Here is a 27,582-nt window from a genome sequence, read left to right on the forward strand (position 1 = left end):
TGTCTTGGCTACAGCACCGGGCTGAAATGCTACCTTATTCTTTACAGGCCACGACTTTATGTCCAGGCCCATTTTATTAAGACTCAGCCTTACGACTACTACTGGAAATGGCTGCTGTGCACGTACGTCAGTGGTCTGCTCGCTGTCTGTCTGCTCGCTGTCTGTCTGCTCGCTGTCTGTCTGCTCGCTGTCTGTCTGCTCGCTGTCTGTCTGCTCGCTGTCTGCTCTGCTCGCTGTCTGCTCTGCTCGCTGTCTGCTCTGCTCGCTGTCTGCTCTGCTCGCTGTCTGCTCTGCTCGCTGTCTGCTCTGCTCGCTGTCTGTCTGCTCGCTGTCTGTCTGCTCGCCATGGACATCAGTCTGAAAGAAGTCGCTGTGAACAGTCTCTACAGGGGGCAGAATGTCGAGTACAATTTATATTGACGCTTTACTGGTTTGCTGTTCTGATGGAGATGGGATCCACGGGGAAGTGGTGGCCTTCTGTTGCGCCAGTAGGCTGTGGAGGCATCATTACAGACCCTGGTTCGATTCCAGGCTGTATCACAACCGGCTGTTATTGGGAGTCCCATAGGGCCGCGTGTAATTGGCCCAGGCCGTCATTGTAAATAAGAATTTGTTCTTAACTGACTTGCCTAGTTAAATAATTTTTTTTTAAAAAGTCAAAAAAAAATTGCCAAATGTAGTCGACCGATGCAGGTTTCCTTGTAATCAGCTGGAGGTGTTTGTCGTTGGGCTCGGCCGTAACGTGGAGGCGTTTGTCGTTGGGCTCGGCCGTAACGTGGAGGCATTTGCCGTTGGGCTCGGCCGTAACGTGGAGGCGTTTGCCGTTGGGCTCGGCCGTAACGTGGAGGCGTTTGCCGTTGGGCTCGGCCGTAACGTGGAGGCGTTTGCCGTTGGGCTCGGCCGTAACGTGGAGGCGTTTGCCGTTGGGCTCGGCCGTAACGTGGAGGCGTTTGCCGTTGGGCTCGGCCGTAACGTGGAGGCGTTTGCCGTTGGGCTCGGCCGTAACGTGGAGGCGTTTGCCGTTGGGCTCGGCCGTAACGTGGAGGCGTTTGCCGTTGGGCTCGGCCGTAACGTGGAGGCGTTTGCCGTTGGGCTCGGCCGTAACGTGGAGGCGTTTGCCGTTGGGCTCGGCCGTAACGTGGAGGCGTTTGCCGTTGGGCTCGGCCGTAACGTGGAGGCGTTGGGCTCGGCCGTAACGTGGAGGCGTTGGGCTCGGCCGTAACGTGGAGGCGTTGGGCTCGGCCGTAACGTGGAGGCGTTGGGCTCGGCCGTAACGTGGAGGCGTTGGGCTCGGCCGTAACGTGGAGGCGTTGGGCTCGGCCGTAACGTGGAGGCGTTGGGCTCGGCCGTAACGTGGAGGCGTTGGGCTCGGCCGTAACGTGGAGGCGTTGGGCTCGGCCGTAACGTGGAGGCGTTGGGCTCGGCCGTAACGTGGAGGCGTTGGGCTCGGCCGTAACGTGGAGGCGTTGGGCTCGGCCGTAACGTGGAGGGCGTTGGGCTCGGCCGTAACGTGGAGGCGTTGGGCTCGGCCGTAACGTGGAGGCGTTGGGCTCGGCCGTAACGTGGAGGCGTTTGTCACGTGCGAATTGAAAATAAAAGCCAGAAATCAAAACTCTACACAGACCAGCATACTGAAGGTGGGGTTGACGACACTAGTTGTGGATCTTTTCTCTCCTTCCTACCTGCAGGAGGACCAACCACACAGCCAGCTGGTAATGTATCATTTTATTCAGCTTTCTGGTTTGTAGCGTTGTGAGAACGTTCCAAACGCCCCCACCTGTTGGTTTTGGTTCCAAACGCCCCCACCTGTTGGTTTTGGTTCCAAACGCCCCCACCTGTTGGTTTTGGTTCCAAACGCCCCCACCTGTTGGTTTTGGTTCCAAACGCCCCCACCTGTTGGTTTTGGTTCCAAACGCCCCCACCTGTTGGTTTTGGTTCCAAACGCCCCCACCTGTTGGTTTTGGTTCCAAACGCCCCCACCTGTTGGTTATCTATGTGGAGTCACTTTACAAATTACCTGGACTAACCTGTACCCCTGCACATTGACTCGGTACCGGACCCGGCTGTATACAGCCTCATTACTAACCTGTACCGCCGCACATTGACTCGGTACCGATACATGGTAAGGTCTACAGGTCTACACATGTTGTAGTCAGGTGTAGACCTTACTTCTACCCAAAGTAAAATTCTATGCAATTCAATGTGGGTCTTCAGGTAACCAGTTGGCAGGCCATTATATAAATGGAGTCGGCATCCTAGCTGTCTCTCTGTGTCTCTCTGTGTCTCTCTGTGTCTCTCTGTGTCTGTCTGTCTGTGTCTCTCTGTCTGTGTCTCTCTGTCTGTGTCTCTCTGTCTGTGTCTCTCTGTCTGTGTCTCTCTGTCTGTGTCTCTCTGTCTGTGTCTCTCTGTCTGTGTCTCTCTGTCTGTGTCTGTCTGTCTGTCTGTGTCTGTCTGTCTGTGTCTGTCCTGTCTGTGTCTGTCTGTCTGTGTCTCTCTGTGTCTCTCTGTGTCTCTCTGTGTCTCTCTGTGTCTCTCTGTGTCTCTCTGTGTCTAATGGTACTTCAGAGCATTCGGAGCACATCATGGTGAATTGAACAGGTTTAGACTGAGAACGATGTTCTCTTTCATGGCAGACATGGTTTTGATAGTGTTTTTATAAGCACAGAGAGCCAGTTTGGGGTGGAGCTACATGTAACTATTTGAGGTGGTTCTGGTTGGTACTGGTTCTGGTTTGTACTGATCAGTCATCAGGTAAAATGGTGTATTTTTACCAATCCTGTTGGTACAGACGTGTCCTCATCCACAATAGGAAGATTTAACCTGAATATTTTAACGCATGTTTGAATATGCTACAGGTTTTAACTAAAAAGAAAATCGCCTTTTGGGCCCCAAACAAAACACTGCTTCGCGTATGTACTTTCTGTACAGCACTTTGAGATATCAGCTGATGTAAGAAGGGCTTTATAAATACCTTTTTATTTGTTTCAAACGGAAACATATTGCAGTTAGTCTGGCTAGCTCAGTAACGCTCGCAGCTATCCACCCTCATCAGAACAATTAATCAGTGAAGCAGCTCGATCTCTAATATGGCTAAAATATTCCATCTATGATTCGGGACACCAATTAGTTTGCTTAATAGTGCCACGTGCTTTCAAGAGCAGACTCATTCTGGCCGACTGAAGTGACTGTTGGCAGGAATCTAGTCTCTCTGTCTGGGCTGGTATCACAGGAGAAACCTGGACCTCTGGGAAGAAAGAAAAAAAAAATTATAAAAAAAAACCGACCCATTTAATTTGTATGTCTACCAAGAATGCCGTCTCTCCATTCTGCCCTACCAAGCAAAAAGGCAGGAACTAACTCATTTGGCTGAAAAATGAGAATGTAATTTTGGCTACATTAAATACATGCTTAATCATGTGAACAAGTATCCTGCCTCTATTGTGTTCAGGAGAAAACGGGGGTCATGTTAGCAGTAACTGCATAAAGTTTCTGTGAAACCAAGGTAAATTAAAGCCATTTTTCTCAGTTCCAAGCTATGAGCAGTTACTGCCTTTTTTGCTTGGTAGGGCATCATAGACTACAGACTACAGCCCACTACGGGCTACAGCCCACTACGGACTACAGCCCACTACGGACTACAGCCCACTACGGACTACAGCCCACTATGGACTACAGCCCAGCAACAAGCCTGTTGCTTCACTAGTTAATGCAGTCTCTCTGTAGACCACCCTAGCTGTGTGGGAGGAGCCTGTTGCTTCACTAGTTAATGCAGTCTCTCTGTAGACCACCCTAGCTGTGTGGGAGGAGCCTGTTGCGTCATTAGTTAATGCAGTCTCTCTGTAGACCACCCTAGCTGTGTGGGAGGAGCCTGTTGCTTCATTAGTTAATGCAGTCTCTCTGTAGACCACCCTAGCTGTGTGGGAGGAGCCTGTTGCTTCACTAGTTAATGCAGTCTCTCTGTAGACCACCCTAGCTGTGTGGGAGGAGCCTGTTGCTTCACTAGTTAATGCAGTCTCTCTGTAGACCACCCTAGCTGTGTGGGAGGAGCCTGTTGCTTCACTAGTTAATGCAGTCTCTCTGTAGACCACCCTAGCTGTGTGGGAGGAGCCTATTGCTTCACTAGTTAATGCAGTCTCTCTGTAGACCACCCTAGCTGTGTGGGAGGAGCCTGTTGCTTCACTAGTTAATGCAGTCTCTCTGTAGACCACCCTAGCTGTGTGGGAGGAGCCTGTTGCTTCACTAGTTAATGCAGTCTCTCTGTAGACCACCCTAGCTGTGTGGGAGGAGCCTGTTGCGTCATTAGTTAATGCAGTCTCTCTGTAGACCACCCTAGCTGTGTGGGAGGAGCCTGTTGCTTCATTAGTTAATGCAGTCTCTCTGTAGACCACCCTAGCTGTGTGGGAGGAGCCTGTTGCTTCACTAGTTAATGCAGTCTCTCTGTAGACCACCCTAGCTGTGTGGGAGGAGCCTGTTGCTTCACTAGTTAATGCAGTCTCTCTGTAGACCACCCTAGCTGTGTGGGAGGAGCCTGTTGCTTCACTAGTTAATGCAGTCTCTCTGTAGACCACCCTAGCTGTGTGGGAGGAGCCTGTTGCTTCACTAGTTAATGCAGTCTCTCTGTAGACCACCCTAGCTGTGTGGGAGGAGCCTGTTGCTTCACTAGTTAATGCAGTCTCTCTGTAGACCACCCTAGCTGTGTGGGAGGAGCCTGTTGCTTCACTAGTTAATGCAGTCTCTCTGTAGACCACCCTAGCTGTGTGGGAGGAGCCTGTTGCTTCACTAGTTAATGCAGTCTCTCTGTAGACCACCCTAGCTGTGTGGGAGGAGCCTGTTGCTTCACTAGTTAATGCAGTCTCTCTGTAGACCACCCTAGCTGTGTGGGAGGAGCCTGTTGCTTCACTAGTTAATGCAGTCTCTCTGTAGACCACCCTAGCTGTGTGGGAGGAGCCTGTTGCTTCACTAGTTAATGCAGTCTCTCTGTAGACCACCCTAGCTGTGTGGGAGGAGCCTGTTGCTTCACTAGTTAATGCAGTCTCTCTGTAGACCACCCTAGCTGTGTGGGGAGGAGCCTGTTGCTTCACTAGTTAATGCAGTCCTCTCTGTAGACCACCCTAGCTGTGTGGGAGGAGCCTGTTGCTTCACTAGTTAATGCAGTCTCTCTGTAGACCACCCTAGCTGTGTGGGAGGAGCCTGTTGCTTCATTAGTTAATGCAGTCTCTCTGTAGACCACCCTAGCTGTGTGGGAGGAGCCTGTTGCTTCACTAGTTAATGCAGTCTCTCTGTAGACCACCCTAGCTGTGTGGGAGGAGCCTGTTGCTTCATTAGTTAATGCAGTCTCTCTGTAGACCACCCTAGCTGTGTGGGAGGAGCCTGTTGCTTCATTAGTTAATGTCAAGCTTTCTTGGTGTGTGTGTGTGTGTGTGTGTGTGTGTGTGTGTGTGTGTGTGTGTGTGTGTGTGTGTGTGTGTGTGTGTGTGTGTGTGTGTGTGTGTGTGTGTGTGTGTGTGTGTGACTTGCTCCTTAGACTGGTTTCTAAACCCCCTGGATTCCCTGTGCTGTTGAATGTCACATTAATGGCCTAGCGATATGCTAGCAGGTTGTGGGGTATGCTAATTGGCTAAAGCTGCAGTATTTTTAGCCGGCGACGGTCTTTTCATGCTGCGCTGTAGCCGTGACTTGCAGTTCCTCTGACCTTTTCTTGCGTTCCAGTCCTTCTCTACGACTGAGTAAAACATGATTTTACTCATGCTTACATAGTCAGGTCCAACATTATTATGCCTGGTCTTTAAACTGGCTGTATAGCGCTGGCCAACCGGTTAGGCATATCTGAGTGATGAAATGGTTCAGGAGAGATTACAAGACTCTTCCTGTCATGGGTTGAAGTGCCTCTATTCAATTTCCTCTTTCTACTGCATGCGGTCCAGGTCAGATCTCTAACTTCCCTCAGGTATCCGTAGACCTGTGGTTTTGTGTTCAGGTATACTGGGGGGGAGGGCTACATTCCTGCTGAGCTCTGTTCATCCCCTCTAAATGAAGATGGGCCCCATGTTAACTCTATGGAGCTGCTCTGCTAGAGGGGAAAAACCTCAAGGGGAGTATCTAGTATCTGGGGGGGGGGGGGCTGGCTGGGGGGGGAATAGGGGGCTGGCTGGCTGGGGGAATAGGGGGGCTGGCTGGGGGGGGAATAGGGGGGCTGGCTGGGGGGGGAATGGGGAGCGGCGGGGAGGGGGCTGGCTGGGGGGGAATAGGGGGGGGGGCCGGGGGAATAGGGGGGCTGGCTGGGGGGGGGGGGGCTGGGGGAATAGGGGGCTATAAGGGGCTGGGGGAATAGGGGGGCTGGCTGGGGGGGGAATAGGGGAGCTGGCTGGGGGAATAGGGGGGCTGGCTGGGGGGGGAATAGGGGGGGGGGCCGGGGGAATAGGGGGGCTGGCTGGGGGGGGGGGGGGGGCTGGGGGAATAGGGGGCTATAAGGGGCTGGGGGAATAGGGGGGCTGGCTGGGGGGGGAATAGGGGGCTGGGGGAATAGGGGGGCTGGGGGAATAGGGGGGCTGGCTGGGGGAATAGGGGGGCTGGGGGAATAGGGGGCTGGGGGAGCGCTGTGCTGTAGAACACGTAGCCTATATAAAGGTCCTCTTGTTCCCGTTCTGTACAATAAATGGACTAGCCACATGTTACAGGTCCATCGCCTCCACCTAGCGCACAATCAATACATCCTTGTGTCTGTAACGGTTTAACTGGTGGACTGTTGCACCTCAAATGTAGATTTTATTTTTTCCACGGTGTGTTGCTCAGCTGTTGGTGTGCCATTTTTAGGACTTTCTCATGTTGTGGTTTGGACTGTAGGCCGTAGTTAAATCAATTTGTTTGACACAGAAATGCTTGTGTTTGTAGCTCGGTCAGTGCAGTAATGTCTAACAATTCACACAATTTATAAAGGAATGAAATTAAGAATATAAAAATACTTGGATGAGCAATGTCAGAGCAGCATAGACTAAGAAATAGTATAGAATACAGTATATATATGAGTAATGAAAGATATGTAAACATTATTAAAGTGACTAGTGATTTCATGTTTGTATGTTGGCAGCAGCCTCTCTGTGCTAGTGATGGCTGTTTACCAGTCTGATGGCCTGGAGATGGAAGCTGTTTACCAGTCTGATGGCCTGGAGATGGAAGCTGTTTACCAGTCTGATGGCCTGGAGATGGAAGCTGTTTACCAGTCTGATGGCCTGGAGATGGAAGCTGTTTACCAGTCTGATGGCCTGGAGATGGAAGCTGTTTACCAGTCTGATGGCCTGGAGATGGAAGCTGTTTAGCAGTGTGATGGTCTGGAGATGGAAGCTGTTTAGCAGTGTGATGGTCTGGAGATAGAAGCTGTTTTTCAGTCTCTCGGTTCCAGCTTTGATGCACCTGTACTGACCTCGCCTTCTGGATGGTAGTGGGGTGAACAGGCAGTGGCTCGGGTGGTTGTTGTCCTTGATGATCTTTTTGGCCTTCCAGTGACATCAGGTGGTGTAGGTGTCCTGGAGGGCAGGTAGTTTGCCCCCGGTGATGCGTTGTGCAGAACTCACTACCCTCTGGAGAGCCTTACGGTTATGGGCGGAGCAGCTGCCGTACCAGGCGGTGAAACAGCCCGACAGGATACTCTCAATTGTGCATCTGTAAAAGTTTGAGTGTTTTTGGTGACAAGACAAATTTCTTCAGCCTCCTGAGGTTGGAGAGGCGCTGCTGCGCCTTCTTCACCACGCTGTCTGTGTGGGTGGACCATTTCAGTTTGTCCGTGATGTGTACGCCGAGGAACTTAAATCTTTCCACCTTCTCCACTACTGTCCCGTCGATGTGGATAGGAGGGTGCTCCCTCTGCTGTTTCCTGAAGTCCACGATCATCTCCTTTGTTTTGTTGACATTGAGTGTGAGGTTATTTGCCTGACACCACACTCCGAGAGCCCTCACCTCCTCCCTGTAGGCCGTCTCGTCATCTGTTGGTAATCAAGCCTACCACTGTTGTGTCGTCTGTAAACTTGATTATTTGAGTTGGAGGCGTGCATGGCCAAGCAGTCATGGGTGAACAGGGAGTACAGGAGAGGGCTGAGAACACACCCTTGTGGGGCCCCAGTGTTGAGGATCAGCGGGGTGGAGATGTTGTTTCCTACCTTCACCACCTGGGGGCGGCCCAGTCAGGAAGTCCAGGACCCAGTTGCACAGGGTGGGGTCGAGACCCAGGACCTTAAGCTTGATGATGAGCTTGGAGGGTACTATGGTGTTGAATGCTCAGCTGTAGTCAATGAACAGCATCCTTACATGGGTATTCCTCTTGTCCAGATGGGGATAAGGCAGTGTGCAGTGTGATGGCGAATGCATCGTCTGTGGACCTATTGGGGCGATAAGCAAACTGAACTGGGTCTAGGGTGTCAGGTAAGGTGGAGGTGATATGATCCTTGACTAGTCTCTCAAAGCACTTCATGATGACAGAAGTGAGTGCTACGGAGCGATAGTCATTTAGTTCAGTCACCTTTGCTTCCCTGGGTACAGGAACAATGGTGGCCATCTTGAGGCATGTGGGGACAGCAGACTTGAGATAAGGAGAGATTGAATATGTCCGGAAACACTCCAGCCAGCAGAACAGACTATGGGAGGCACACAGTACTAAATAGAGCTATAGAGCTACATGGAACTCTATTCCACATCAGGTAACTGACGCCAGGAAGAGTAGCTGCTGCAGTAAAAGTTGGTTAAAAAAACAGATATGGAACAGCGTGGACTGAAGCAACACAAACATTGACACACACACGATAACATATGCACTACACATACACTTTATTTAGTACAGTAGATGTGGAGTAAGGGCTTGAGGGCTCACAGTGCTGTGAAATCGGTGAATGTAATGTCTTTAAAATTGTATAAACTACCTTAATTTTGCTGGACCCCAGGAAGAGTAGCTGCTGCCTTGGCAGGAACTAATGGAGATCCATTATAAACCCCAGGAAGAGTAGCTGCTGCCTTGACAGGAACTAATGGGGATCCATAATAAACCCCAGGAAGAGTAGCTGCTGCCTTGGCAGGAAGTAATTGGGATCCGTAATAAAAATTTGGAGGTTTACATGCACCTGTAACGGCTGTCGTAAGGACCAAGGTGCAGCGGGAACGTGTGTATACTCATCTTCTTTCTTCATTTAGGAAAAACAAACAAATCACGTATACAAAACAATGAACGCCACTAAACGGTCCTGTCAGGTGCACAGACACAAAACGGGAAACAACTACCCACAAACCCCCATAGCACAAAAACCCCCTATACAATAGGACCTTCAATCAGAGGCAACGAAGAACAGCTGCCTCCAATTGAAGGCCAATCCAATGAACTAAACACAGCCCAACAAACCCTGAACCACATAAAACAAACACCCCCTGCCACGTCCTGACCAAACTACAATAACAAATAACCCCTTTACTGGTCAGGACGTGACAGCACCTTAGCCAAATATAACTCAGTTTTTCACAAATCCTGACATTTAATCCTAGTAAAAATTCCCTGTTTTAGGTCAGTTAGGATCACCACTTTATTTTAAGAATGTCAAATGTCAGAATAATTGTAGAGAGAATGATTTATTTCAGCTTTTGTTTCATTCATCACATTCCCAGTGGGTCAGAAGTTTACATACTCATAGTATTTGGTAGCATTGCCTTTAAATTGTTTACCGTAAATTCCGGACTATAAGCCACAACTTTTTTCCCAGGCTTTGAACCTCGCGGCTTAAACAATGACGCGGCTAATATGGATTTTTCCCGCTTTCAAATTCTTTCTTAAAAAAAACATTCTGTGACGTGCTCAGTTTTTTTGGCGGCATGAAGCTTTCATTAGACCAATGAAATTGCCGAACGGGTTAAGGTCAACCAACTTTTTTGTTTACTGTTTAGATTAAATCGAGCGCTCTCAAACTTCCCATCATTCTGATTACGGTAGTCATTTTGTCACCCTCATCATGGCAAAGACACGGAGAAATGCATATGATGCAGCTTTCAAGTTGAAGGCGATTGATCTGGCTGTTGGAAAAGGAAATAGAGCTGCTGCACGGGAGTCGATGATAAGACGTTGGAAACAGCAGCGTGAGGAATTGACTCAGTGCAAAAAGACAACTAAAGCTTACTGCTAATTTTTTTATTACAAGCCGTGTTTCGTTAAAGTCTGTAAAGTTCATTTGTTTCAATGTACCGGTAGGCACCTGCGGCTTATAGACATGTGCGACTTATTTATGTTCAAAATATATATATATATATTTTATTTTTTTATTCAGTGGGTGCGGCTTATATTCACGTGCGCTTAATAGTCCGGAAATTACGGTAACTTGGGTCAAATATTTTGGGTAGCCTTCCACAAGCTTCCCACAATAAGTTGGGTGAATTTTGGCCCATTCCTCCTGACAGAGCTGGTGTAACTGAGTCAGGTTTGTATGCCTCCTTGCTCACACACTTTTTCAGTTCTGTCCACACATTTTCTATAGGACTGAGGTCAGGGCTTTGTGATGGCCACTCCAATACCTTGACTTTGTTGTCCTTAAGCCATTTTGCCACAACTTTGGAAGTATGCTTGGGGTCATTGTCCATTTGGAAGACCCATTTGTGACCAAGCTTTAACTTCCTGACTGATGTCTTGAGATGTTGCTTCAATATATCCACATAATTTTCTGTCATCATGATGCCATCTATTTTATGAAGTGCACCAGTCCCTCCTGCAGCAAAGCACCTCCACAACATGATGCTGCCACCCCCGCGCTTCATGGTTGGGGTGGTGTTCTTCGGCTTGCAAGCCTCCCCCTTTTTCCTCCAAACATAACGATGGTCATTGGTGCCAAACAGTTCTATTTTTGTTTCATCAGACCAGAGGACATTTCTCCAAAAAGTACGATCTTTGTCCCCATGTGCAGTTGCAAACCGTAGTCTGGCTTTTTTATGGCGGTTTTGGAGCAGTGGCTTCTTCCTTGCTGAGCAGCCTTTCAGGTTATGTCGATATAGGACTCGTTTTACTGTGGATATAGATACTTTTGTACCTGTTTCCTCCAGCATCTTCACAAGGTCCTTTGCTGTTGTTCTGAGATTGATTTGCACTTTTCGCACCAAAGTACGTTCATCTCTAGGAGACAGAACGCGTCTCCTTCCTGAGCGGTATGACGGCTGCGTGGTCCCATGGTGTTTATACTTGCATACTATTGTTTGTACAGATGAACGTGGTACCTTCAGGTGTTTGGAAATTGCTCCCAAGGATGAACCAGACTTGTGGAGGTCTACAGTTTTTTTTTTTTTCCTTGGCTGATTTCTTTTGGTTTTCCCATGATGTCAAGCAAAGAGGCACTGAGTTTGAAGGTAGGCCTTGAAATACATCAAATCAAATGTATTTATAAAGCCCTTCTTTACATCAGCTGATATCTCAAAGTTCTGTACAGAAACCCAGCCTAAAACCCCAAACAGCAAGCAATGCAGGTGTAGAAGCACGGTGGCTAGGAAAAACTCCCGTTGCGTCCCATCGTGCTCTAGCGACTCCTGTGGCGGGCCGAGCGCATGCACACAGTCGCCAGTTGTACCGTGTTTCCTCCGACACATTGGTGCGACTGGCTTGCGGGTTAAGCGGGCATTGTGTCACGAAGCAGTGACACACTTGGCTGGGTCGTGTTTTTCTGAGGACGCATGGCTCTCGACCTTTGCCTCTCCTGAGTCCGTACGGGAGTTGCAGCGATGGGACAAAACTAACTACCAATTTGGATACCATGACATTTTTTGGGGACAAAAGGGGTAAAAAGATGTCTTCTGGGAAGTGCCCACTTTTTTTTTATAAAAAAAATAATTTATTGTACAAATGTAGGTAGGTTCCTCCCTGTTTTGTTGTTCTGTTCGGTATATAGAGTTGAGGGTAATAGTTTTGCAGCAACTTTTAACGGTCTGGCGACTAATGAATACACCCCAGGTGTCAAGCACATATCTGGTAGCGCCACGCCCAGGTCTAAATAGACCGCCATGGCATTTCCCCCAAATCATTATTGTATTTGTCACGTGCCAAGTAATCCAGGTGTAGACCTTACAGTGAAATGCTGAATACAACAGGTGTAGTAGACCTTACAGTGAAATGCTGAATACAACAGGTGTAGTAGACCTCACAGTGAAATGCTGAATACAACAGGTGTAGTAGACCTCACAGTGAAATGCTGAATACAACAGGTGTAGTAGACCTCACAGTGAAATGCTGAATACAACAGGTGTAGTAGACCTTACAGTGAAATGCTGAATACAACAGGTGTAGTAGACCTCACAGTGAAATGCTGAATACAACAGGTGTGGTAGACCTCACAGTGAAATGCTGAATACAACAGGTGTAGTAGACCTCACAGTGAAATGCTGAATACAACAGGTGTGGTAGACCTCACAGTGAAATGCTGAATACAACAGGTGTAGTAGACCTCACAGTGAAATGCTGAATACAACAGGTGTAGTAGACCTTACAGTGAAATGCTGAATACAACAGGTGTAGTAGACCTTACAGTGAAATGCTGAATACAACAGGTGTAGTAGACCTTACAGTGAAATGCTGAATACAACAGGTGTAGTAGACCTTACAGTGAAATGCTGAATACAACAGGTGTAGTAGACCTCACAGTGAGATGCTGAATACAACAGGTGTAGTAGACCTTACAGTGAAATGCTGAATACAACAGGTGTAGTAGACCTCACAGTGAAATGCTGAATACAACAGGTGTAGTAGACCTCACAGTGAAATGCTGAATACAACAGGTGTAGACCTTACAGTGAAATGCTGAATACAACAGGTGTAGTAGACCTCACAGTGAAATGCTGAATACAACAGGTGTAGACCTTACAGTGAAATGCTGACTTACAAGCCCTTAACCAACAATGCAGTTGTAAGAAAATACTAACAAATATAAAGTAAGAATAACAAATGATTAAAGAACAGCAGTAAATAACAATAGCGGGGCTATATACAGGGGGTACCGGTCCAGAGCGGTCATCTCTACTGATATCAGGGCAAACCATGCAAGAGACCGCCAAAGCAAAACTTTTGCATTACACCGCCATCCCCAGGTGTGGCATATCAAGGAGCTGATTAAACAGCATCATTACACAGGTGCACCTTGTGCTGTGGACAATAAAACAATAACGTAATCTGATAACAAAGGCCACTCTAAAACGTGCAGTTTAGTCACACAACACAATGCCAGAGATTTCTCAAGAGTTGCTTACGGCATGAATGTCCACCAAAGCTGTTGTCAGATCATGTGTTCATTTCTCTACCATAAGCCGCCTCCAGCGTCGTTTCAGAGTATTTGGCAGTATGTCCAACCGCAGAACACGTTTAACCACGCCAGCCCAGGACCTCCACATCCGGCTTCATCTGCGGTATTATCCGAGACCAGACAGCTGACGAAACTGAGGAGTATTTCTGTCATAAAGCCCTTTTTTTGGGGGGGGGGGGGGGGGGGAACTCACTCTGATTGGCCCACCCATGGCTGCTCCACTGCCCAGTCATGTGACATCCATAGATTAGGGCCTAATTAATTTAGTTCAATTGACAGATTTCCTTATGAACTGTAACTCAGTAAAAATTAATTGTTGCATTTTTAAAAGGTTTTGTTCAGTATATATGGGTAATACTACTATAGAAGCCTAAAGGGAACTGCTTCAACACCCGACCCCCGCTTCAACACCTTCCAGGGCCATCTAGCTACCAGATTTCCCCCCTCCCATGACAGGGAGTTACCAGAGGAATGCAGGGGTCTCTCTGGAGGCTGTACTCTATGTCCTGTATGTGATCTTTTCCACGCTACATGCTGGTACTATCAGCCAGGCTGCCCAGACCCAGAAATACATCTCTGGGTGGTGACTGCATGTACAGCTAATGCATAGTGACTTAGTCCTATAGTGACAGCCACACTCCTTTTCCTATTTATATCTCTGGATGGTGCAACGCATCTGCATGCTTCAGCTGGCGCCTTGAACCCAACGAGTGAATGTGCTCGGATGTGTAGTGGCTGGATGTATTTCCTGCTGGGATAGTAGTTACAGTTGATGTTTTTAGGCTGTGACTCGTGCTAATCTTGTCGGTGGGTTTTAAATCCACCGGACTCTAGTCATCTTTCCTCCTGCCAACTCCTTGCCTTTTCACATGTCAGAGAGCATGGCCATGGCCGTCTCTTAAAGGTACAGTGTCTGGTATTTACGGCTAGTCGATAGTGGGTAATGTGTGTAGTGGTCACCGGCCAGGTCTTGGAGGGAGACCTGCACAAAGTAGCGGATGGTGTCTTTAAATGAAACGGACAGACCTACAAGAACACACGACGGCCGGCCGCGTTTGGGACGGCCCGGCGCGCTGTTTTGGGACGGCCCGGCGCGCGGGGCGGCCCGGCGCGTGTTTTGGAGAGCGCAGAGTGCTGTGTTTACTGAACGACAACCCCCATCAATATCCAGACAGCAGTCAGTACGTGTACACACAGGGAACTTTTTAGTCTGTCTATTCAGTGTACAGTGCATTCTGAAAGTATTTAGACCCCTTGACTTTATCCACATTTTATGTTACAGCCTTAATACATTTTAGAATAACTAAAAAAAAAAACTACCTTTTTTTAATCTCAACACTTCCTGTAATGACAAAGCGACAACAGCTTTTTAGACATTTTTGCTAATTTATCAAACCCTTCTATGAGAATTGAATTTGAGCTCAGGTGCTTCCTGTTTCCATTGATCATCCTTGATGTTTGTACAACTTGGAGTCCTCCTGTGGTGAATTCAATTGATTGGACATGATTTGGAAAGGCACACCTGTCTATAAGGTCCAACAGTTAACAGGGTGCAAGTTGGAGCAACAACCAAGCCATGAGGTTGAAGGAATTGTCCGAAGAGGTCCGAGACAGGACTGTGTCGAGGCACAGATCTGGGGAAGGGTACCATAAACATTTCTGCAGCATTAAAGGTCCCCAAGAACACAGTGGCCTCCATCATTCTTAAATGGAAGAAGTTTGGAACCAACAAGACTCTTCCTAGTTCTGGCCGACCGGCCAAACTGAACAATCGGGGGAGAAGGGCCTTGGTCAGGGAGGTGACCAAGAACCCGATGGTCACCTGACAGAGCTCCAGAGTTCCTCTGTGGAGATGGGAGAACCTTCCAGAAGGACAACCATCTCTGCAGCACTCCACCAATAAGGCCTTCACGGTAATGGCCAGACGAAAGCCACTCCTCAGTAATAGGTACATGATAGCCCAATTGGAGTTTGCCAATAAGGATTCTGACCATGAGACACAAGTTTCTCTGGTCTGATGAAACCAAGCTTCAACTCTTTGGCCTGAATGCCAAGCGTGTCGTCTGGAGGAAACCTGGTACCATCCCTACGGTGAAGCATAGCGGTGGTGGTGGTGTCAGCATCGTGCTGTGGGGATGTTTTTCAGCGGCAGGGACTGGGAGACTAGTCGGGATTGAGGGAAAGATGAACTAAGCAAAGTGCAGCAATCCAGAGCACTCAGGGACCTCAGACTGGGGCGAAGGTTCACCTTCCAACAGGACAACGACCCAAAGCACACAGCCAAGACAACACAGGAGTGGCTTCGGGACAAGTCTCTGAATGTCCTTGAGTGGCCCTGCCGGAGCCCGGACTTGAACCTGATCCAACGCCTCTGGAGAGACCTGAAAATAGCTGTGCAGCGACGCTCCCCATTCAACCTGACAGAGCTTGAGAGGATCTGCAGAGAAGAATGGGAGAAACTCCCCAAATACAGGTGTGCCAAGCTTGTAGCGTCATGCCCAAGAAGTCTCGAGGCTGTAATTGCTGCCAAAGGTGTTTCAACAGAAAGTACGGAGTAATGGGTCTGACTACTTATGTAATTGTGACATTTCTGTTTTTAATACATTTGCAAAAATTTCTAAACATGTTTTTGGTTTGTCATTATGGGGTATTGTGTCTAGATTGAGACCAATACAATTTAATCAGTTTTAGAATTTGGCTGTAATGTAACAAAGTGGAAAAAGTCGACGGGTCTGAATACTTTCCGAATGCCCTCTATGTAGACGTTGTGATTGTGAACATCCCGTTTTTATCCTGTCAGGACGGAGCAGTCTGCTGACTAAAGCCTTGTTCACGTTGTTGGCAGTTTCAAACCCAATTTCTTTTTTGTTGTAGTTGCTTATCCGATCTCTAGTCTGTTTTTCCTGCAGTCTGAACAGCCAAAAAGCACATGGAATCTGATCTCTAGTCTGTTTTTCCTGCAGTCTGAACAGCCAAAGAGCACATGGAATCTGATCTCTAGTCTGTTTTTCCTGCAGTCTGAACAGCCAAAAAGCACATGGAATCTGATCTCTAGTCTGTTTTTCCTGCAGTCTGAACAGCCAAAAAGCACATGGAATCTGATCTCTAGTCTGTTTTTCCTGCAGTCTGAACAGCCAAAGAGCACATGGAATCTGATATTTCAAGCCACACTTTAAACCACCTTCGTAGGTGATTCCTGGCCATACGACTTGTCTGAACGGTCAAATCAGATTTTTTTTAATTATTTGCCCTCAAGTGATTTTTAGACTATTTGGCATATCTTCTTGCTTGTTAGCTACTCTGATAGTTTGAGAAGAACACGTGGTAGCTAACAGACTTGTTAATTGTTTACAAATTATTGCATGTGCTCAACAGCTGCCTAGCTAGCCAGTTAACTGATGCCAAAAAGGACTGGTTTTGAAAGTTGGATCATTTTATCCTTTGAGGCTTAAAGTGTTCTTACACTATGACTTTGTCACTTTTTAGCTACACACTTTGTGAAAGGTTGGTGGGTGGTGGCGCTCCAATCAGCCTACACGCACCTGGCGTTACTATGACGACTAGCGTAGCCTCGTCGGCAACACGCGCACCTGGCGTTACTATGACGACTAGCGTAGCCTCGTCTGCAACACGCGCACCTGGCGTTAATATGACGACTAGCGTAGCCTCGTCTGCAACACGCGCACCTGGCGTTAATATGACGACTAGTAGCCTCGTCGGCAACGCGCGCACCTGGCGTTACTATGACGCATGCATCCGATTTGGTCATTTTAAATTTTTTTGTCTTGCTGTTTGGACAGTCAGTATTCCAAAACGGATTAGAAAAAAAGCAAACTGATTTGTGCATGAAGGCCTGCAGTGTGAACTAGGTTTTAGAGGTTGTGTTGGCAGAAAGCCTCATGGCTTTAGGAGTTACAGGTGTATGGTTGGATAGACGGCTGAATGAGACTGACAGCCAGCTGAACCATGCGTCATGCACCTGTTACCGGTTAAATCTACAGCGATTAGGCTTTGGGCGCCATCCCCGTTTTTGAAGCAGATCTATTCAGACAACCATAAATCATTATCTCTCCCCTCGTTAGATTATATTTTATTTATTTAGCAGACACTACAGAGCAACTCCATTTTGAAGGTAGCTAGGTGAGAACCACGTCATTCATAGGAAGTATGTTTTTCCTGACGGTAGCTGTCCGCATTGGCTGTGCTAGTCTGTCTGTATGCCAACCTGTTTTATAGTGACTGTATTTCTTTGGTGAAGAGTAGCAAAGCTACTGCTAATTTACACCAGTTACTGGAATCTTCAGGAATTTTTGTAATTAACAGAAAATGTATGGCAATCTATTGTAATTTATACTTGAATAACTTGGTGTGTGTATATATAGATATAGATACTAGATATAGATACTAGATATAGATACTAGATAGATAGATACTAGATAGTGTTGTGTCTCCCTGTTTCTAGTAGATAGACCATAAGGTCCAAGAGAATTGTCCTTTGAAGATGCCAAAATTATGGTAGTTTACTGGTCTACTACCAAAGTTTTTAGATATCTATCTATATCAGCAAAAAAGAAATGTTCCTTTTTCAGGACCCTGTCTTTCAAAGATCATTTGTAAAAATTCTAATAACTTTATAGAGCTTCATTGGAAAGGGTTTACACCAGGAACGCACAATCCCTCCATCAGTGCTCAGACTGTCTTCAATATGCTGAGAGAGGCTGGACTGAGGGCTTGTAGGCCTGTTGTAAGGCAGGTCCTCACCAGACATCACTGGCAACAATGTCGCCTATGGGCACAAACCCACCGTCGCTGGACCAGACAGGACTGGCAGACAGTGCTCTTCACTGACGAGTCGTGGTTTTGTCTCACCAGGGGTGATGGTCGGATTCGCGTTTATCATCGAAGGAATGAGCGTTACACCGAGGCCTGTACTCTGGAGCGGGATCGATTTGGAGGTGGAGGGTCCGTCATGGTCTGGGGCGGTGTGTCACAGCATCATCGGACTGAGCTTGTTGTCATTGCAGGCAATCTCAACGCTGTGCGTTAAAGGGAAGACATCCTCCTCCCTCATGTGGTACCCTTCCTGCAGGCTCATCCTGACATGACCCTCCAACATGACAATGCCACCAGACATACTGCTCGTTCTGTGAGTGATTTCCTGCAAGACAGGAATGTCAGTGTTCTGCCATGGCCAGCGAAGAGCCCGGATCTCAATCCCATTGAGCACGTCTGGGACCTGTTGGATCGGAGGGTGAGGGCTAGGGCCATTCCCCCAAGAAATGTCCAGGAACTTGCAGGTGCCTTGGTGGAAGAGTTGGGTAACATCTCACAGCAAGAACTGGCAAATCTGGTCCAGTCCATGAGGAGGAGATGCACTGCAGTACTTAATGCAGCTGGTGGCCACACCAGATACTGACTGTTACTTTTGATTTTAACCCCCCCCCCCCCTTTGTTCAGGGACACATTATTCAATTTCTGTTAGTCACATGTCTGTGGAACTTGTTCAGTTTATGTCTCAGTTGTTGAATCTTATGTTCATACAAATATTTACACGTTAAGTTTGCTGAAAATAAACACAGTTGACAGTGAGAGGACGTTTCTTTATTTGCTGAGATTTATATATATATATATATATATATATATATACTCTCCCTTTTTGCAACCGTAGTGAAGAGAATATTATGAAGATGAATTTCCGTTTCACAACGCCTGTTTAAAATAACTTTGGTCTCACTGTGTAACCTTGTCTCACTGTGGTGGGCTTAGTGTTGGCTTCACTGTGGTGGGCTTAGTGTTGGCCTCACTGTGGTGGGCTTAGTGTTGGCCTCACTGTGGTGGGCTTAGTGTTGGCCTCACTGTGGTGGGCTTAGTGTTGGCCTCACTGTGGTGGGCTTAGTGTTGGCCTCACTGTGGTGGGCTTAGTGTTGGCCTCACTGTGGTGGGCTTAGTGTTGGCCTCACTGTGGTGGGCTTAGTGTTGGTCTCACTGTGGTGGGCTTAGTGTTGGCCTCACTGTGGTGGGCTTAGTGTTGGCCTCACTGTGGTGGGCTTAGTGTTGGCCTCACTGTGGTGGGCTTAGTGTTGGCCTCACTGTCCGGTCTATTTATATTACTGACAATGTAGCAAGCTGTTTATATATTGTTATATAAATATATATATTATATATTTATATATTGTGCTCCCTATTTTACACTTGTTGCTAACTGCTGTTTTTCTTTTCTCTAGGAGGAGACCAGGGGGTCTTGAATGGCTACTTCAGTAACTGGGCAACAGCGGATATATCAAAACACCTCCCCTTCATCTACAACCTCAGCAGCATAGCGATCTACACCTACCTTCCAGCATTCAAACAGTAAGTACTCAGTCTACACCTCCCTTCCAGCATTCAATAAGTAAGTACTGTCTATACCTACCTTCCAGCATTCAAACAGTATGTACTCAATCTACACCTACCTTCCAGCATTCAAACAGTATGTACTCAATCTACACCTACCTTCCAGCATTCAAACAGTATGTACTCAATCTACACCTACCTTCCAGCATTCAAACAGTAAGTACTCAATCTACACCTACCTTCCAGCATTCAAACAGTATGTACTCAATCTACACCTACCTTCCAGCATTCAAACCGTATGTAATCATGTGATAAATGGTGTGTAACTATTATCTAGATATATCTCTATTTCTTACGTTGAGAAACATTCTGCTAAATCCCAAACTAAATATTTGAGGGGTTGTCTATAATTCCCTGCCAAAACATGAACTCGTAAGAGTCGAAGCCCTGTCGGAGCCCTGTCGGAGCCCTGTCGGAGCCCTGTCGCAGCAGGGAGGGGTTCTACTAAACTATAAGGAATTGTTTTAAGGTCATAACAAGGATCATTTTAGCCATTTTTGATTTTTGAATTTCAAGACCCCTTGATTGATCAACAAAAAAAAATATCAAAAAAATATTTTTCCTTACTACTATTAGCCCATAGAAACACATTGAATAACACATAGTCCTTACTGCTATTAGCCCATAGAAACACATTGAATAACAGATTACTGCTATTAGCCCATGGAAACACATTGAATAACAGATTACTGCTATTAGCCCATAGAAACACATTGAATAACAGATTACTGCTATTAGCCCATAGAAACACATTGAATAACAGATTACTGCTATTAGCCCATAGAAACACATTGAATAACAGATTACTGCTATTAGCCCATAGAAACACATTGAACAACAGATTACTGCTATTAGCCCATAGAAACACATTGAATAACAGATTACTGCTATTAGCCCATAGAAACACATTGAATAACAGATTACTGCTATTAGCCCATAGAAACACATTGAATAACAGATTACTGCTATTAGCCCATAGAAACACATTGAATAACAGATTACTGCTATTAGCCCATAGAAACACATTGAATAACAGATTACTGCTATTAGCCCATAGAAACACATTGAATAACAGATTACTGCTATTAGCCCATAGAAACACATTGAATAACAGATTACTGCTATTAGCCCATAGAAACACATTGAATAACAGATTACTGCTATTAGCCCATAGAAACACATTGAATAACAGATTACTGCTATTAGCCCATAGAAACACATTGAATAACAGATTACTGCTATTAGCCCATAGAAACACATTGAATAACAGATTACTGCTATTAGCCCATAGAAACACATTGAATAACAGATTACTGCTATTAGCCCATAGAAACACATTGAATAACAGATTACTGCTATTAGTCCATAGAAACACATTGAATAACAGATTACTGCTATTAGCCCATAGAAACACATTGAATAACAGATTACTGCTATTAGCCCATAGAAACACATTGAATAACAGATTACTGCTGTTAGCCCATAGAAACACATTGAATAACAGATTACTGCTGTTAGCCCATAGAAACACATTGAATAACAGATTACTGCTGTTAGCCCATAGAAACACATTGAATAACAGATTACTGCTGTTAGCCCATAGAAACACATTGAATAACAGATTACTGCTATTAGCCCATAGAAACACATTGAATAACAGATTACTGCTATTAGCCAATAGAAACACATTGAATAACAGATTACTGCTATTAGCCCATAGAAACACATTGAATAACAGATAGTCCTTACTGCTATTAGCCCATAGAAACACATTGAATAACAGATTACTGCTATTAGCCCATAGAAACACATTGAATAACAGATTACTGCTATTAGCCCATAGAAACACATTGAATAACAGATTACTGCTATTAGCCCATAGAAACACATTGAATAACAGATAGTCCTTACTGCTATTAGCCCATAGAAACACATTGAATAACAGATTACTGCTGTTAGCCCATAGAAACACATTGAATAACAGATAGTCCTTACTGCTATTAGAGAGCAAAATGGAGAACGCCATCGCGTTCTTGAGTCTCCTCTTTCCATAGAGGGGTCATAATAGTTTTGTAGGCCAAACCGTTGGGACGCTACAGACGACTTTAAAGCTCCTCTCTGATTCTCTCTCTCTCTCTCACTGCAGCTGTGACAGGCGGATGTGGTCCATTTTTAAGAAGCATCCAATGCAACAAAACATCTGTCGTTTTTAAAACTGACAGATTTTAGATGGGATTTTTTTATTTATTATGCTAACTAGATTGCATCAGGGTGCAGCCAATGACCTTAGGAGGGAAGAAGCTCAGCCAACAACAGTGACTCAATAGTAGACTACCTGTGAAACGCCTGGCAGGGAAAGTGGTTCTTGGGCTGCGAGAGATCGGGGTAGGCGTAAGGCGATACAGTCACATGAGTGTGCTGATGCCATAACGTCAGGTTATAGGGGGGGGGGGGTGGGTAGCCTCATGGGGTTAGATATTCAGCTGGAGCTCCACAGAGCCGAGACCAGAGGACGAAATAGAGGTCTTCTGTTTTAAATACTTTTTATACCTCTGCTGCTCACAGTGGCTATTCTCTCCCCTGGCTCTCGCTTTTTCACCTGTTGAGCTCTCGCTCCTTTCACATCTTCACTTCTCTCTGTCTCTCTCTGTCTCTCTCTGTCTCTCTCTGTCTCTCTCTGTCTCTCTCTGTCTCTCTGTCTCTCTGTCTCTCTGTCTCTCTGTCTCTCTGTCTCTCTGTCTCTCTGTCTCTCTGTGTCTCTCTCTCTCTGTGTCTCTCTCTCTCTGTGTCTCTCTCTCTCTGTGTCTCTCTCTCTCTGTGTCTCTCTCTCTCTGTCTCTCTCTGTGTCTCTCTGTCTCTCTCTCTGTCTCTGTGCGTGTTCAAACTTGTCAAACCAAAACATTTACAACAATCTTTAACTGCCAGATATAAGTTACATTCACAACAAGAGTAAATGAACACTCATTCTGTTCCAGATACGGTGGAAACGCCAAGGTGGTCCACTTCCTGGGTCAGACCAAACCGTGGAGCTACACGTACGACCCCAAGACCAAGAGGATCAGCGGGGACATCCAGGAGACTTCCACACATCCCAGCTTCCTCCTGGACTGGTGGATCCTCTACTCTTCCTCTGTGGTGCCCATGATGATGGAGGGATATGGAGACCAGCCTTTCCACTCTGGCTGTGTGGAAGTTCGTCTAGAAGTATTAACCTTTTGTCCTTCCTCTACGGAAACCGTTATCAAACAGCTACAACAATTTGAATTAAGTGACTACTTGGATGCTTATTGTTAGTAAAAGTAATGTTGGACCCAACACCTGAATGAATTAAAACCTAAAATATATTATATATTTATTATGATTAGTGTTTCTAAAATGTAGTGCTACTTCAGCCCTGAAGGCTATTGATGTTTAACCCTCTCATTCGTCCGTCTAAAGTTCCAGTCCTCTGTCAAAGAAAGTTGTAACCGCCATGGTCACTGGCCTGGATCATGGTCACAGATCAATAGTCACAAGGAAGGTGGATGGAAGGTATGATGAAGACTAGTTGGTTGTGACGCTGGGCTTAACGGACAACACCTGGTCACTAACTATCGCTGCTTCTTGTGGACAATCTGTTTGTACAACAAAAACCTGGCTTTGCTAATACTATAGCTGTGTGTTCTCTGACGATCGAGTAGATGGATGGTTTGAAAGTAGCGGAAATGTCTTGCTGTATAAATGCCAGGTTTTAGTTCTGTGCTACTGTTCTGTAGCTGCACTGACTGCAAAGGAACCCGTGTTTTTCTCCAGACCTCTTAATCTTATGGCTTGTTCCATAATTTATAAAATCGCTCCCTTCTAATATTCTTGTTTGTTTTGTTTTTCTTCTTCTCTTCCAGGGACGCAGCACATCACATGACTCCCATCACAGCGAGCCATACATGTCAGCCGAGACATCGGAGGAACGCAAGCAGAAATGGGAGCAAGGCCAGGCGGACTACATGGGAATGGACTGTTTTGATAATATCCAGAAGAAGCTTGATGCTTTTCTCAAGTAGAGGAGGGAAACTGATTTCAGTTTAGTTAGTTTGACCCACTCCTCTCTCCATCTTACCAATAGTTGGTTCTCCATGTTAGTGAGCCATTACCCAGCCCAGCTCAGAAGACGACGACACAATTCTGTTACGATGGGAAAACATTCTGACATTGTTGGCAGAGGAGGGCATCCAACTGCAATACTTGTATAGTATGTTTATCCTGTCATCTGTACTGTGAGGATTACGACACTGAAGCACCAATTTATTGACAAGCTTTTACAAGACATATATATTTTTTTCTATTTGTGAAGAAATGTTTAGAATTTAAAACCGCAATAAAATATAATAAATAAATAAATATGGCCTTGGTAAATGGACATGAGCCTTTTTTCCACGTGTGGACACTTTAACAAATGAAAGATGATCAATACAGTATGCCTTGTAGTTTCATAGATGCCGGCGTGGCCATATACTGTATAATTAAGAGGATTTTTAATGTTTTGTCCTGCCATGTCTGCACAACCTGGGCCTTCAGAAAGTATTCACACCCCTTGACTTATTCCACATTTAGTTGTTACAGCTTGAATTTAAAATGGATTTTTAACAGATTTTGTCACAATATCCCATTTTTGTCTGTGGATTATGTAATTTTTTGTTGTTGACACATTTAAATTGAACTGAAATGTCCTTTGAGTCAAGTGTTCAACCTCTTATGGCAAGCCTAAGTGCTTAAGTTGCCTGAAGTGCTTAACGTGATTATTGAATGACTACCTCGTCTCTGTACCACCCACCCAACCCCATACATCTTGTAAGGTTGTGCAGTGAATGTAACAGATTCAACCACAAAGATCGGAGGTTTTCCAACGCCTCGCAAAGAAGGCCGCCTATTGGTAGAGGGGTAAACATTTTGAAAAAGCAGACATTGAATATCCATTTGAGCGTGGTGAAGTTACTAAACTTGGGATGGCGTATCAATACACCCAGTCACTACAAGGAAACAGGCGTCCTTCCTAACTCAGTTGCCTGAGAGGAAGGAAACCTCTCGGGGATTTCACCATGCGGCCAATGGTGACTTTTTAAAACAGAGTCTAATAGCTGTGATAGGAGAACACTGAGGATGGCTCCACAACATTGTAGTTACTTCACCAATACGAACTGAAGTCGCAGTGAAAAGAAGGAACCCTGTACAGAATATGCATCCTGTTTGCAATAAGGCACTAAAGTTAAACTACAAAAAAAATGTAAAGAACTGTACTTTGTCCTGAATAAAGCGTTATGTTTGGGACAAATCCAACACATCACTTGAGTACCACTCGCCATATTTTCAAGCGTGACGGTGGCTTCAGGTTCTGGGTGTGCTTGGCAGCGGCAAGGACTAGGGAGTTTTTTTAGGAAACGAATGGAGCTAAGCACAGGCAAAATCCTAGAGGAAAACCTGGTTCAGTCTACTTTCCACCAGACACTGGGAGATGAATTCACCTTTCAGCAGGACAATAACCTTAAACACAAGGCCAATTATACACGAGTCGCTTACCAAGATGACGATGAATTTTCCTGAGTGGCCCAGTTACAGTTTAACTTAAAGCAGCTTGAAAATGTCTAGCAATGATCAGCAACCAAGTTGAGAGCTTGAATCTTTTTTTCTTTTCTTTACAGAATAATGGGCAAATATTGTACAAATCTTTTAGACTTACCCAGAAAGACAGATGTAATCACTGCCAAAGGTAATTCTAATGTGTATTGACTCGGGGTTAAATTACTTACCCAATCAAGATGCTGTATATTTGTTTAATTTTTCATGTGGAATAAAGTCAAGTGAATACTTTCGGAAGGACCTGTACGTATTTCTGCTTATGTTCTTGTGGAAAGATACTGTTCTGCTCCCTTAGTTTTTATACCGTTTGCACTTCACTTCTTCAGGCGCTGTGAGGGATCTCCTCTCCGGCTTGTTTTACCCAGGGTAGTTTTTGTTGTTGTTGGCCTTAACCCAGGGTAGGTTTTTTAGTTGGCCTTAACCCAGGGTAGGTTTCCAGTTGGCCTTTACCTAGGGTAAGTTTCCAGTTGGCCTTAACCCAGGGTAGTTTTTTGTTGTTGGCCTTAAAACATGGTATGATTTTTAGTTGGCCTTATCCCAGGTTAGGTTTCCAGTTGGCCTTAACCCAGGGTAGGTTTCCAGTTGGCCTTAACCCAGGGTAGGTTTCCAGTTGGCCTTAACCCAGGGTAGGTTTCCAGTTGGCCTTAACCCAGGGTAGGTTTCCAGTTGGCCTTAACCCAGGGTAGGTTTCCAGTTGGCCTTAACCCAGGGTAGATTTCCAGTTGCTCTTAACCCAGGGTAGTTTTCCAGTTGGCCTTAACCCTCACAGTTGATCATCACCTGTACTCTTGTCTAGGTACTGGCTCCTAATGCCGGTATGTGTTGATCTAGATGTTGATCTCTCTTTGTTCAGAGCTCACTGCTGTTTTACTTGACCCAAATGGTGCCTGTACCACAGATGCTGTCACATGCTAAATAAAGTACTTGTAGAATTAATAGTGAGTTGTGCTGGGTCTTTATTTGGCACATCTAACCATAAAACAGACAGACGGGGTTCATTCAGGTAGGTTCAATAAAGGTTCATAAATACATTACAATACTACATGTCATTACACCCCATATCTCTGACCTGTTATGTACTCGTATCCTGATGTATTTGTATATTATCTTGAGGGTTGGATTGAGTTCATAGGAAATAAGGGGAGCACATACTTATATAGTGTTGTATAGTGAAGGGCATAGTATCAGTTATGTAGTATTGTGTAGGGTAGGGTATTCTGGCTATGTAGTATTGTGTAGAGCATTGCAGAGAATCATAGTTATGTAGTATTGGGTAGGGCAGAGTATCAGTTATGTAGTATTGTGTAGGGCAGGGTAGTGTATCATAGTTATGTAGTATTGGGTATGGCAGAGTATTCTGGCTATGTAGTATTGTGTAGAGCATTGCAGAGAATCATAGTTATGTAGTATTGGGTAGGGCAGAGTATCAGTTATGTAGTATTGTGTAGGGTAGAGTATTATACACTGCTCCAAAAAATAAAGGGAACACTTAAACAACACATCCTAGATCTGAATGAAAGAAATAATCTTATTAAATACTTTTTTCTTTACATAGTTGAATGTGCTGACAACAAAATCACACAAAAAGAATCAATGGAAATCCAATTTATCAACCCATGGAGGTCTGGATTTGGAGTCAGTGGAAAACCACACTACAGGCTGATCCAACTTTGATGTAATGTCCTTAAAACAAGTCAAAATGAGGCTCAGTAGTGTGTGTGGCCTCCACGTGCCTGTATGACCTCCCTACAACGCCTGGGCATGCTCCTGATGAGGTGGCGGATGGTCTCCTGAGGGATCTCCTCCCAGACCTGGATTAAAGCATCCGCCAACTCCTGGACAGTCTGTGCTGCAACGTGGCGTTGGTGGATGGAGCGAGACATGATGTCCCAGATGTGCTCAATTGGATTCAGGTCTGGGGAACGGGCGGGCCAGTCCATAGCATCAATGCCTTCCTCTTGCAGGAACTGCTGACACACTCCAGCCACATGAGGTCTAGCATTGTCTTGCATTAGGAGGAACCCAGGGCCAACCGCACCAGCATATGGTCTCACAAGGGGTCTGAGGATCTCATCTCGGTACCTAATGGCAGTCAGGCTACCTCTGGCGAGCACATGGAGGGCTGTGCGGCCCCCCAAAGAAATGCCACCCCACACCATGACTGTCCCACCGCCAAACCGGTCATGCTGGAGGATGTTGCAGGCAGCAGAACGTTCTCCACGGCGTCTCCAGACTCTGTCACATCTGTCACATGTGCTCAGTGTGAACCTGCTTT

General features: G+C 45.9%; 1 protein-coding gene across 1 annotated transcript in view; it reads left to right on the plus strand.

Annotated features, from left to right (window-relative positions):
- glyg (Glycogenin-1) overlaps positions 1–26,243 on the plus strand; it is a 40,347-nt gene extending 14,104 nt beyond the window's left edge. The window contains 3 exon segments of the mRNA NM_001139830.1: positions 19,526–19,652; positions 22,670–22,898; positions 23,576–26,243. Of these exon segments, the coding sequence (NP_001133302.1) occupies positions 19,526–19,652; positions 22,670–22,898; positions 23,576–23,734 (515 nt within the window). The 3' untranslated portion in view covers positions 23,735–26,243.
- Positions 26,244–27,582: the final 1,339 nt, after the last annotated feature.

Source organism: Salmo salar, chromosome 29, assembly GCF_965601325.2.
Source record: "Salmo salar chromosome 29, fSalSal1, whole genome shotgun sequence".
In the NCBI taxonomy this organism is placed as follows: domain Eukaryota; kingdom Metazoa; phylum Chordata; class Actinopteri; order Salmoniformes; family Salmonidae; genus Salmo; species Salmo salar.